At 40.2% G+C, this 14,432-nt stretch overlaps 1 protein-coding gene across 1 annotated transcript; it reads right to left on the bottom strand.

The window, feature by feature from the left end:
* Nucleotides 1-7,380: 7,380 nt before the first annotated feature.
* On the bottom strand, nt 7,381-8,031 carry LOC127206431 (GTP-binding nuclear protein Ran-like). Its single transcript, XM_051165722.1, has one exon. It carries the CDS (start codon nt 8,029-8,031, stop codon nt 7,381-7,383), a length of 651 nt encoding a protein of 216 aa, XP_051021679.1.
* Nucleotides 8,032-14,432: the final 6,401 nt, after the last annotated feature.

Below are 14,432 nucleotides of genomic sequence, written 5' to 3'. Positions count from 1 at the left end.
AAGACACATTTAGCTAAATGAATTACCTACAGTGTGTAAATATATAATCACCATCAATGGACATTATTAATATGTCAGCAGCAGCACAGAAAGTTCCCTTCTGTACTGTTCATTTGCCATCTGTTTTTTTCTATTTATTACTGTGCTTATGGTATTGTGCTATACCTTGTGATGTGAACTTACCAAGAATAATACCACATACAAGAAGAAGGCTATCACATGGAGAGCATGCCTAATAAAGTACCACAGAATGTGGCAACATAAGCCCTGATCTTAGAGTATAACTTATTCAGCATGGAAACTATTTCCATGAGACGGTGATTACAAAGACGGCTTTACAGCAGTCATGAACTGTGGAAGGAACTCCAGGACAACAACAGAGATGAGGGATCGCAAAAATTCTGACAAAAATCAATGTTTTCATCCACAGTGGAAATCTGAAGCAGCAGCTCCCATCACACTTTCAGCATAAGGATCTTCTTAGAGGCTACTGAAACGAGGAGTAGAAGCTGCCTTTACTCTCCTCAGTGGACCCTGTTTGCCTTGTTGTCTGTTTACTCATCTATAGGCCTTTTCACTACATTCCTATTAAATACCAGGCATGTTGTTGGATTTAAGAGATATCATGATATATTGGGAAACTTAGATTTTACCCCCCAAACTTATAGGTTGGAGGAGGAGAAATACATTGATCTTGTCACTGAAGTGTGATAAGTGAGATGGAAGGGAAAGTGGATGATGATGTGCATGCATGCAGAAAGGTGTATGTAGGCCGACAAAGAAAGAAATGAATGGAAAATGTATTGCCAAATAAAATATTTATAGAAGTTGGGTTGAATGAAATAAAATAGGGATAAGCTGGGAGTTAGGATAATGTTCTAAGAATAGGCAATAGCAGAAATGTGTAACCCAACAAGCAAAAGTCACAATATAATTAAAAATGCTGTCAGAAAAACAACATGATTACAGGTTTTGTTGAAAAGATTTGAATTATATGACCACTGATGGAGAACCAAAAAGGATGTTAAAAGTGTTTATGTAAATGAAGCACACAATTCTAAAGGTTCTGTTAGTTAAGAGGTGGTGCACGGACTATAGATGAATACAAACAAGAGAAATAACAGCCTAGTTAGAAGCTATTGACATCAGAAAAAACAACGCTGTTAGATAAGGGTGGAGTCCTCTAGTGTGTGATCACCTGGGAATAATGTGTTACTTGATTAACTGTTTTATTTTTAGTCATGTTTGCTGTGTATAAAGATAGTACAGAAAGGATTCTTGGTATAGAGATACTAGTAGAAACAAAGGGGTTTTAGAGAAAGGAAAGATATGAGAATGATGGAATGAAAGAGAGATTGAATGAATCAGAAAATGACTGAATGTGAAGCTTTTCTGTGGCAGCCTCCATGTCAAAGGTGATGAAGTAAAATGTTTGGTGAAAGCAAATACACCCAAACCCCCATTAACAGAGGAAAAATCCTGTTATAGTTATGTTATACTGTCACTTACAATAGCATTACTAGTATTTTTTAATAGTACCAAGGTTGTTATAAGCAGTGATGTGTACAGCTGTTTTCCCCATTTCCCCCCAATCTTAACTTTGTGTACACTTTCAATGAGCAAATTGAGAAATCAAGGTGTTGACAAAGGAGATTAGGTTACTTAGGCTTTAACTCAGTGAGTGAAGCATGAGTTGGTCTGACTTACTTCTGAGCTTATACTTTTAAGGTTCAGCGAAGACTTGCCAAAACGTCCAATAATTTCACACACACACACACACACACACACACACACACACACACACACATACACAGAGAGAGAGAGAGAGAGAGAGAGAGAGAGAGAGAGAGAGAGAGAGAGAGAGGAGAGGAGAGAGAAGAAGAGAAAGGGAGAGAGAGAGAGAGAGAGAGAGAGAGAGAGAGAGAGAGAGAGAGAGAGGAGGAAGAGCGAGAGCAAGTGAGCTGTAAAACAAGAAAAAAATGCATGTGATGTTTTGCCTGGAGCAGACACATTAGAGGGTGCATGATGGTGGGGAGGAGTATAAAAATAACCCAGATGAGGCTTTTGGCATTTACTAGCCATACAATGCTTTGCTGGTCTTTGCTTCACAGAGAGAAATGATCCAGAGAACTTCTTGTGGCACTCTGGCTGATTCTGGCTGCTTCCACAGACTCATGCTGGTTCAGCAGAGCCTTGCAGTTTCTGCTGGATGGTGTCATCTCTATGGACTCATGTGCTGTTTGGTGTTGGCTCTTGGACTGAACTGTTGACAATACAGAGTGGAATTGGCCCACACCATGCAGGAGTGAAGTATAACCCGAATGTCTATCTTCAAAGTTGGATGTTTCTTGAAATTTCAGTGCTGAGTCCACTCCAAAGCTCTAATTTATTAGATATAAAAAGTGATCTTGAGTATATAAAGATTTTACAAATATCTAGGTAAGTTAATATGTTGAAAATTTTGAGAGTCAGTGTGCAGCAATGTAGGTGTTTATAAATGGGAAATGCCAGCACAGGAACAAGACCCCCTAGTCTTCTTCCTACCCTCTTTCCTTTTCATTTCCTCCTTTCTGAAAAAATTTAATTGCAGTTGGACTTTTACAGGTCCTCCAGATATATAAATAAGGACATGGAGACTCTTGAATATTTTTTTATTTTTTATTTTTTTGATTATAGTAATGTTTTTATTTTTTCTAAAGATTATTTTATTTTGTGGCATATACAGTTATTTATTGCACATAAATAAAAAACTAAATACAGCAAGAAGAACCATGAAAGAATCAGGAATCATATAAAGGTCACATTCATGGTGTTTTGGCTCTTTGTATTTGGCAGCCTTGAAGAAAACATCATTCTTACCTCGGTGAGTCTAAAATTCTGAATGTAAATCAATATCTATCATATCTCATTTGTGTCAACTTAAAGCATCCATCTAGACCTAAAAATATCTTAACCCCTAACCAACTAAGCTTAATTGTAAGACTAAATTGTCTGGTCTTCAACCCCATCAGACACTTGAGAATGAATAAAAATTACCTGAGTGAACTGGAAGTGCAGGTTAGCAGCTTCCAAAATGGAAAAAAAAAAAAAAAATGACAGTCTCTTGTATATTTTAAAGGCTTAGGCTTTTTACTTGGGCTGCCTCCCAGCGAATCTAACCTGGCCAATTCATATCCCAGCACGGTCTGGTCAACCCCATGCTCACGTTCACATCTGTCCACCTCCACAACTGCTTGCTGAATCACCTCTTCTTCTATCGCTCCCATTTCTCTTTACCAGGAAGTCCCATCTTCCAGTTCCTGTCCAGCTACTGCCCATCAAATTTTTGTTAACGTCAAGTCAAAGAATGCTGTAGGTAGGTGAGGAAGGAAAGAGACACAACTTCATACAGTGTACACCAACATTTAGTGTGGGTGCTTCCACCCTGGGGCCCTGCAGCTATTATGTGCTACCCAACATGGGAAGTAGTAAGCTTACAGGACAAACAAAAGACTTCCTAGTCATAAACTGGTCCCATTCTTTCCCTCTGGTCATGTCTGCTCACATATGCAGCCAGGCACAACAATGTTCTCTCAGGGGTTGACATGCAGTCCTGTGTATGGTTCATACCATGTTCTATAGTGCTTGAACTATGTTATGTAAGACTGTGTGAGTTTTCAAGTATCATCATTTCTTCCATTTTCAGTGACTGTATGACCTGTTGGTCTCAATTCAATACTCAATTCAATCAATGCCTAGACTTACATGTACCTCATTCTCATATGTTTCATAGGTGTGATGTGTTCCTGGTTTTTTCTTTTCTTTTCTTTTTTTTTTTTTTTGCAGTGATACAGAAATCAGTAACTAGGAGCTTGTCATTGGAGTCCTTAATACAGTTATTATCAAATGAAAGAATAATTATGTATGTCAATGAATATGTGAGTCTTTCCTTGTAATATATTGCTCCATAACAACACTAAAACTTAGCTGCTTAAAGCAGTAATTTTTTCTTTTGTTTCAAGACAAAATTTCTCTGTGCAGCCTTGGGTGTCCTGGACTCACTTTGTACACCAGGTTAGCCTCGAGAGGCCTCCCAGTGTGTTGGAATTAAAGGCATGTGCCACTATGCCCAGCTAAGCAGTAATTTTTTTTATGATGTCTTACGGTTCTTTTTTTTTTTTTTTTTTTTTTTTTTTTTTTTTTTTTTTTTGTCTATTGGTTCTTAAGATAAACTTTCCTAGCCCATGTGTTTGTTCTGGAAGGTCCGGTTGGTTGTGATATTCAAGATAGCTTCTGAGGTTTGGAACTATGGGGGAGAAGGAGTGAAGGCAGCCTTGGTTGGTCTGGTGGAGCTGGCCAGGTCTCTCCCACATGTCCTGGGGTTCATTTGCTTCCCACATAACTTCTTCAAGGGCCTTTTTGAGAGTATCTCCACATCCACAATTCTACAATGAGATCTTTGGTTTTCTGTGGTTTTTCTAGGATAGAGAATTTAGACACCATGGTACAACAGCAGGGATGCATGCCTTTAGCTTTCCTTAATGGTATTCCTTATATGTTCTGTTCTATTAATAGAATGAGAGGTGAGGATTTTATCTCTTTTCTCCTTTTCTTTCTCTTTTTACAGATCCGTCTTCCTCATATAGCCTGCTCTTCCTGCCACGCTCCAATTTTCATTTGGATATAATTTCTGGAAACTTTCAAGATTACTGCAAAGGATTCCAATATATCTTTCACGGGGATTGTTAGGAGTTGGTATTTTTTGTAACTATCTTCCTTATATAATTTGCTCTACGTTATCTTTAGGAATTTATGTCTCTATATGCCACACAAAAGTATTATTAGTGAATGGTTCCTAAAACATTTCTTTATAAAACCACAGCATGATTATTAAAACGAGGAAATTCACAGTGATACTTACTTTGAATTTATTAGTTGCCTATAGCATCCTTCACAATTGAAATCAAGCCACCCTTTAAGCCTGCATTCTGGACCTGGACCCTGCTGTAGCCTCATGCCTTTTTTTTTTTTAGTTTTAAATGCATGGCATATTTGCTTTGTATCTCTTTTTTACATTTTTTATTAATTTATTCATATTACATCTTGATTGTTAGCCCTTCCCCTGTTTCCTCCCATTCTTTCCTCCCTCCCACTTCTCCCCTTCTCCCCTCCCCATGTCTGTGATTGAGGGAGACCTCCTCCCCCTATATATGCTCTTAGAATATTGAGTCTCTTCTTGGTAACTTGCTATCCTTCCTCTGAGTGCCGCCAGGCCTCCCCATCCAGGGACGTGGTCAGAAAAGGGGCACCAGAGTTCGTGTGAGAGTCAGATCTCACTCTCCACTCAACAGTGGAGAATATCATGTTCGTTGGCTAGGTCTTGGTATGGGTTCGAAGCTAACTGCCTATATTCTCCTTGGCTGGTGCCTTAGTTTGAGGAGGAGCCCAGGACCCCGATCTGCCTCTCATAAAGTTCTTCTTGTAAGTTTCCAGGACCCTGTGGGTCCTACTATTTCCCTATTCTTCCATGCTACTCTCGCCTAAAGTCTCAATAGGATGTAAAAACTCAAATGACACCACATGTTGGCAAGGATGTGGAGAGAGAGGAACACTCCTTCATTGCTGGTGGGAATGCAAACTAGTACAACCACTTTGGAAAGCTATCTGGCGCTTTCTCAGAAAAATGGGAATAGGGCTTCCTCAAGACCCAGCTATCCCACTCCTTGGAATATACCCAGAAAATGCCCTACCACACAACAGGGACATATGCTCAACCATGTTCATAGCTGCTTTATACATAATAGCCAGAACATGGAAACAGCCTAAGTGTCCCTCAGTAGAAGAATGGACTAAGAAACTGTGGTACATGTACACTATGGAATACTACTCAACTATTAAAAACAAGGAATTCCTGAAATTTGTGGACAAATGGATTGATCTAGAAATTATCATAATGAGTGAGTTCACCCAGAAGCAGAAAGAGACTAACGGTATACTCACTTATATCAAAACACTAGTCCAAGGGATACACACCATGAAAAACTTTACTTACCAAGAAAGTGGGTCAGAGGAGAGGACATCCTATTGAGACTTTAGGCAAGAGTAGCCTCATGACTTCTGAAACTCCATTGTGTTCCCATGCATCTCTTTGATGACACTGATGAATTTGGAGGGTTCCCCTTTCATATTTTGTAGAATGACCATCAGTTTAGGCTTAACTGACTTCATGTTTTTAGTCAGTCTGGACAGGAATCCACTAAAGTGTTATGTTTCTATTCTTTCCATTCCTAATGACTTTAGCTCTCGTTGATTAGTGTTTTCATGAATATATAATTAATATTTTGAGACTACATAACTATGCTTTTATTTTATGTTCATTCTTTAACATTCCTGATGTTCTTTCCCTGGAAGGATTTTTAATGTGACATTTGCTAAATGTCAGTTCTTAATCACTCCAAATGTGCCAGTTTGCATGTTAGGATATGAGCCAGACACAGAGTACCAAGCCTAAGCATGTTAGGATGGCTTTGTCAGACAGGAAAGGTGGTAGACAGACCAAAGGCCTTTTTCTGAGCTCATAGTGAGCAACTCGGTTTCATGGTTGTTTTGTAAATAGAATTGACACATTCTTAAACTTTTGACACACACTTTATGTTTTACTTAGTTGTGATTATATATCTATATTAACACACATGCACGCGCGTACGTGCGCGTACACATACACACACACACACACACACACACATGCATTACAGTCAACCAGAGCCTCAGGGCAACGTCAAAGAAACCTCTGACATCTGCCAAGTCATACAGTGATGCATATAGCTTTATACATTGCCTTAGACTGAAAAAAATGTATGCTATCCTGCATCAGACCACACAGGTAATAGAGAAATCATTAAATATCACAAACTCGTAACTGCCATTCCAATATTATATTTCAGTTGTCACTGAAAAATTATTTTCAGATGAAAAATTAAAACCCATATTTATTAAAAAGTCTTTTGCTAAAACAAAAGCTTATTTTCTGAAAAGATATTTTTCTTTTATATTACATTTATATTCTGAAATTATGCTTTAGATTTTGAAATGCAAGTTTATTCTAAATGGAAGGAATGAAATTACAGTGCCCATCATTTGCCACAGAATACCGGATATGAGCTCAACACTCTTACTTTTGAACCTTGGGGAAGAAACAACTGCACCCCAAACACTGAATCTGAAGTCCCAAACTGAAGGTGCATTTTGAAACTGCCACATTCACTCTGAAGCCGTCTGCTTCAGCATCACAAAGAGCACAAGTATGTGTAGCTAGGTATCAAGGTAACGCACAGGCCAAACTGCTGCCATGACTGCTGAGCCGTCTGTATAGCTAGACTTCTGACACTGAACTTCACTTTCTCACAGGTCTTCATCCTCATCTGGGAGAGCGGTGGTCTGCGCCACCTCCAAGTCACGCTCATATTGCACTGCCAACGCCGGGTCCATGACCACCTCAGGTGGGGCTAAAGCCGGCATGGCAACGAACTCTAAGTTAGGGTCTCCAGTGAGTTTTCTGGAGAGCCAGAGGAAGGGCTTCTCGAAGTTGTAGTTGCTTTTGGCTGAAATGTCGTAGTACTGAAGGTTCTTCTTGCGGTGGAAGACAATCGACTTCGCCTTCACTTTCCTGTCCTTAACATCCACTTTATTTCCACACAGCACGATAGGGATGCTTTCACACACCCGTACCAGATCTCTATGCCAGTTGGGCACATTCTTGTAAGTAACTCTTGATGTCACATCGAACATTATAATGGCACCTCGGGCTTGGATGTAATAGCCATCTCGTAGACCCCCAAACTTTTCCTGGCCAGCGGTGTCCCAGACATTGAACTTGATGGGCCCCCTGCTGGTATGGAACACTAGGGGGTGTACCTCCACACCCAGGGTAGCCACATACTTCTTTTCAAATTCACCAGTCATGTGACGCTTTACAAATGTCGTCTTTCCAGTACCACCATCGCCCACGAGGACAAGTTTGAATTGGAGCGGGGGCTCTCCCTGTGCAGCCATGGCCTCAATCCTTTCAGAACTGTCTCAACACCTGTTCCACTGAGGAAAGATTGGGAAGCACAACTCATAAGCTGAAATATTTTGCACTTCATTAGAAAAATGTCAAATGGCACATTTACCTAAAATGAGGAAGCACGTCTAGATTTAAATAGGCGGTTGCCCTCTGACTTGCAAATGTCTTGACTTACAAATGTTGACAATTTTAATAACTTAGATGACTGTTCTCCATTAGCCTCCCTTCGCCTGTGAGCCCCTGCCAGGCTTCCCTACCTTGCTTGTTGATTCTACAGTGTCATCATCCAAGATCTGTTCACTGGGCTTCAGGGGAGTCTGCTTGAGAAGAGAAGAGGGCAGAAAGGATGGGTTTCACTCTCTTCTCTCCTTAGGTCTTAGACCTGAATCACAGAGAGTCCAAGAAAGGGGTGGGGAGGGAGGAGGAGGAAGGGAAGAGGGGGGAAGTGGGGGAGGAGAGAGGAGAGGGGAGAGGGCTGAAACAGAATCTTAAGAGGCTGTTATGTTCTTCCTTGATGACATCATAATCCATAGAGGAGATAATGCAGCCTTGTCTTGCTTCTGGTCACAGCTGGAAAACATTTTTTTGAAGATTAATCTTTGTATTTTGTGTAACCTTTTAGTAATATGAAGGATGAGAGATCACCTGCTCTTCCTTGTAGATGTAAGCCTGTTTGGAATGAGAATCCCCAATGACATAGCTGAACTTTCTCCCAGGACTTTTTGGTGAGTTTCTTGGCCAGATATATCTATATTCTGACTGCCTAGACATATCTGGGTTTTCTTGTTTACTCCTCCAAAGCCATAGCTTTGCATATGATCTACACTGTGTATTTTATGCATCCACAAAATACTATTCCTGCAGAGCAGTGCTCCCTGACTACCCTACTGGGGCAGCCGAGCTGCAGCAATCAAGGTTCAACTCAGTCATTGTCACTGTCATTCATTTCAGCCTTTGCCAGGGTCCTGATTGCTTCCCTTTGCACACATCTTCACAACTAGCCCTTTCACTAAACTGTCTTCAGAAATGCACCAGCAGCAAACAGACTTGGGGTGTGTGGCCCTGTCTATTTTACCCCCCTGTGAGGCCCATGCTAAAAGTCTGCAGAGAACGATGGTAGAGGTTCCTAGTTGTCCCCCTGGAAGCTTGTAGTTGTATGTTTTCTGTCCCTTGTGAAGCAGATAATGTCTATTTTATCAAATCATGCAAATTCATTTTCATAATATTATGCAAGGAGGAGTTTAAGGAATGGAATTCAGGTGATACTTAATGCTTGTTTTAAAAAGTTGCTTCTTGCCAGACTTTAAACTTGCTAAACTTCCACATGCCAGATGGTGGTGGTGCTTGACCTTAATCCCAGTACTCGGGAGGCAGAGGCAGGTGGATTACTGTGAGTTCAAGGCCAGCCTGGTCTACAATGCAAGTCCAGGACAGCCAAGGCTACACAGATAAACCCTGTCTCGAAAAACCAAAAACCAAACCAAACCAACCAACCAAACAAAATCCAAACAACAACAACAATAACAACAACAACAAACCCCAAAACTTGGAATACTTCCACAAGCAGAAGCTTGTTTTCACTTAAATGCAAATTTTATGAAACACTTCCAGAATATGGCATTGGCAGAGGGAACAGGAAGGTGCATGCGGCTCTTTAGAGATGATCTTCCCTGGATAAGTGTTTACGGGCTGGGAAGGCGATCACAGGCGAGGGCTAGTCTCATTTGTTTTAGTGGTGCTGCTTCATTTAAGCAAAATGTCTTTTTATATCTTAGGCAATTAGGTAATGAATTAGAAGAATAGCTGAAAGGGAAAAAAAAAAAAAACAGATTAGAGAGTCATTCCAGTGACATTGGTAAGGATGGATATTGAGCTTCTTCTAAGATCCATTAGTCATAAAGTCTACTACTATAACATGTAGAATCTCAGTCATGTAAATTCATTTATTATACTTAAATAAATCAAGAAAAGCTCATTCTCAAAGCTGCCAGATGTTCTGAAATTCTTTGTGGCAATATAAATCTTTAGCTACAGGAAACCTGAAAAATACAGACTTGTTTGAAAAAGTCACCGACAGTTCAACAGTGAAGTGCTTAGAATAATGTATCAGTGAACAAAAGGAATGCTGACTCTATTTAGAAACATGTCCCAACTCCCCAAGCAATACTATGTGTTGTTATAAGTAGGCACATTGTGAGCTGTGTATATAAAGACTTTGTAGATGTTAACTGACACCCCGAGAAGATGCTCATTTCCTGAATGAAATTGCAAGCTTTTCCTGCATACATTTATACTCAAAGTTTACAGCATTATCTGAAATAGCACTTTTGGCAGGGATGGTGAGTTAAGGGAGCCTGGGTTTAGAGACAGAGTCTGATTCTGGAGACTAGGATGGCCTGAAACAGTAGTTCAGGCTGACCTTGACTTTGTGGTAATCCTTGGCACTGGCCTCCTGAATTCTTGGGATCACAGATGTGAGCCACCAAGTGTCTATGTGTGAGTGAATGTCACATGTATGCAGGTGTTCAAGGAAGACAGAATCACATATCTGTTACCCTGGAATTGGCCTTATAGGCGATTACTAACCACTGAGTGTGATGCTAGAAACTGGACTGCAGTCCTTGCAAGGGCAATGAGTACTTTTGTTGGATGAACAATTTCTATACCTTGAAAAATTGACCTTTTTAATCTTAAAGTTAAAATTTGAGACAGTCATACAATGATTTTTCAAATTTTATTTACCCTCTATTCCTCTGTTTAGCTCTCCCCAGATCCACATCCTTTCTCTATTCTGTGCTTCCTACCTTCTTTCTCTCCTTTCTCTTCTCAGACATCCTTGAGGCCAACTTGTGCTGTCCAGATACTCATCAGTATGGGGCCATCCTCTACAGGGTGTTCAACAGATCAGATAACATTACACCCTTCAAGAAAGCTGATCCCTACTCACAGAAGCCATCAGCTGTCAGTATCTGCTCTGTTGGGGTGGGTGGGTAGGGACTGTGAGCCCTTTTAGTTTCCATAATGGAATGTTGACTGGCTTAATTTTATGCAGGCAACCGCAGCTGCTGAGCATTCATAAGAGAGTGCTTGTCAAGTCCAGAAGAAGTTTGTTATATGCTTGTTTTCCAAAACCTCTGCTCTTATAATCTCTGACTCCTCTTGTCATAATGGTCCCTGAGCCTTATTGTAGAGGATGATATAGATAGACGTTCAGTTTTTTTTTTTTTCACTAAAAACCACACTGACAGTTTTTCTTCAAAATGCTAGTTTCTTAATAAAAGGGAAAACGAGACAGGGTGTAGCTCAGTGATATAGTGTGTGGGTGTCATGTGTAAACTTTGAGCTAATCCCCAGAACTGCAAGAAATGAGGTTGGCAATAGTAACTGCTTTATAAAAGAAGGAAGTGTGAGCAAGCCACAGAAGCTCCACAGAGATCGCCCTGGCTTTCTTTCTATTGCTGTGATAAACACTGTGACCAACAGCAACTTCTGGAGGAAAGGGTTTATTTCATTTTATACTGTATCACCGAAGAAAGTCAGAGTCAGGGCCAGGCACTCAAAGAAGGAATTTGGAGGAAAGCACTGCAGCAGAAGCTACTGGTTTGCTTCCCATGGCTTGTTCAGCCTGCTTTCTTAAAGAATCCAGGAGTGCTTATTCAAGAATTGCACCGCCCTCTGTGGGCTCTACTTTTTTTCCATATCAATTATTCATTAAGAAAATGCCCCATGGAATCCAACATCAACACAGCTTATAGAAGGTAGAGAGGTCGAATTGGTCCCTACATGGAGACTTCACTCCTCCACCCTAGTATCTTCAGCATAGGAAGGTATACTCTGTCAGTTATGGAAAGAGAAACCTGGACACCAAGCCAGCAATAAATGCCCCAGTTCACAATCTGTCTTCCTTGCAAGATGGGCTGGGGCAATGGGGCTGCAGAACTTATAGGAGTGGCCAATCAATGTCTGGTTTAATTTGAGGTCCACACTGTAGTTGGAGCCCATGCCATATACTACCTGTATGGTCAGGAACTGGACACTGGACAGCACTGAACCTACAGTAGAATGAAACACAACTGGCCGAAAAAAAAAATAATGAAATGATTCCTAATGAAATTCTGCTGTACTGTTAGCTGGGTGCCTTGTCCAATTGTCATCAGCAAGGTTCTCTCTGGCAGCACATCGGAGTGAATACAGAGTACCGAGGCCAACATTTTGTGTGGAGAAAGTCTAAATTAGAAGTCTTCGTTCCCTCAGAGCTCAGGGAACCCCCTCCCCAGAAGAAGGAGAGGAGAGATGGTAGAGTCAGAGGGAATGGAGGACACTCTGAGAACACTGCACACTGAATCAATTGAGCAGCACTTGTTTGGGCTCACAGAGACTAAAGCGGCTAGCAAGGTGCCTACCAGGGTCTGTCTGCACCAGGACCTCTGCATATATATTATGGCTATTAGCATGCTGGTTTTGTGGGACTCCTAGCAGTATGAGCAAGTGTGTCTCTGACTCTTCTGGCTATTATTGGGACTTTTTTACTCTTATTGGGTTGCCTTGTCCAGCCTTGATATGAGGGGTTTTGCCTTATCGTGTTTTTGTTTGTTTGTTTTGTCATGCTTGGTGGTTGTCTCTTGGAGGTCTGCTCTTTTCTGAAGGGAGACAGAGAGGGAATGAATTTGGAGGAATGGGGAGGTAGGAGGAGTGGATGGAGGGGAAACTGTTGTTGGGGTGTATTATATGAGAAAAGAGTGTGTTTGTAATTTTAAAAAGAAAATTAAAAAATTCTTATTGATATGTTTCTGTGCAAAAACCAAATAAACAAAAGAAAATGCCTGTATGCCAATCTGATGGACGCATCTCTTTATTGAAAAGAAAACTGATTTACATTCAGAATTTTAGACACACCAAGATAGAAAAGATGATTTCTTCAAGGCTGTCAAATACAAATAGCCAAAACACTATGAATGTAATGTTTATAGAATTCCTGATTGTGTCATGGTTCTTCTTGTTATAGGTAGTTTATTGTATATATGTATAACAATATAAATGTATATGTAAAAAATAAAAAATGTTTAAAACTATATAAACTTAAAATATAAACTAAAAATTAAAAAAAAAAGACATCTCTTCTAGATGTCTCAAGCTTGTGACCAAAAGACCTAACCAGTACAGGAACTAAAGATTCAATTAGTCTTTAAGAATCATCATCAAATATAAAGATATAATCTTTTGAGATGTTTTAGGTAAAATAAATCTATAGTAAGTATTGGGGATGTGGAGACAGAGATCAATGGAGCATTAAGACAAGCTTAGATATAGGGACCTAGAAAACTCTGCTGAAATTGAAATCCTTTGTGATACAGTGATGTCTATTAATTTCCACAGTCACTGTTATGATATTTAAAGTATATGCCACACAGCAGGTGGGTGCAAGAAAGTTTATTATTGTGAGAAGGGCAAGAGAGAGAGGGAGAGCAGATAATAGCCTGAGAGAGACAGAGAATCAGGACAGACAGAAAGACAGGTGGTCCCTGCCCCTCCCTTTTTACCCCATTAGAGCTGGGCCTCAGATGGATTCTGTTACACCTCCAAGTTCTCCCATTTCTCCTTTAGGAAACTTTCTTTTCTTGCAGCTATCCATGCATCTCTGTACAAGTCTTTATGGCAGGACAAGAATTTGCACACTCACATTGCTTCCCTCCAGACTCAGATCCATCAGTGTCTCTAAGAGAGCAAGAGGGTGAATGTGGGACTAGCATGGAGCCTGAATTTGGAGTTTTTTACTTCAGAGGAGGGACAAAATTACATGGCCGTTGTTGGCTTAAAAACACAGCTCTTACGTCAAAGGTGATAAGAGACGGTTTATTATGGAGCCAAATATGAATGCCTGTGGCTTAGACATACGTCTATGTTCAAATGAGGTAATTATTTCATGCAATTTTTATAAGACCAGAATGAAAGTAATCATAAATGAAGCTAATTTTCTAAAGCATTGGTGAAAACATTAGGTAGGTATGTACAGCGTACTAAAAATTCTCAGCTATAGACTTCAGATGTTGAGAGTGTTCTGAGCCCTTTGGTTCTTGGAAGTAGGTTTATTAAGTTAATAGACTGGAAAAATTTTCTTTGTAACATAGGTTCTACATGAGGGTGGTGTAGAGAGGGGTAGAATGGTAGGTTAATGGTACATGAAAATAAGCTATAATTAGTCTCCGGATCTGTGCTAGACTGAAGAAAATCTGAAGATGTGATTCTACTGGGATCAGGGTGTATCTCCACAATGTGCACTGGAGTCTTACAAAAATAGGAGAAGAGTTAGGTATTGATGTGGATTCTGCAGAGCCTGCTGTGAATATACAATGTGATGCAGCTACAGCACTAGCCAGTGGCCTGAGAG

This window comes from Acomys russatus, chromosome 2, assembly GCF_903995435.1.
Source record: "Acomys russatus chromosome 2, mAcoRus1.1, whole genome shotgun sequence".
Taxonomy (NCBI): domain Eukaryota; kingdom Metazoa; phylum Chordata; class Mammalia; order Rodentia; family Muridae; genus Acomys; species Acomys russatus.
Note: the sequence above shows the minus strand (reverse complement) of the source record. Positions and strands in the feature narration are given on the sequence as shown.

Bases quoted from the DNA above. Each gene is read 5' to 3' on its own strand.
- LOC127206431 (XM_051165722.1), bottom strand. From the start codon at position 8,031: ATGGCTGCACAGGGAGAGCCCCCGCTCCAATTCAAACTTGTCCTCGTG.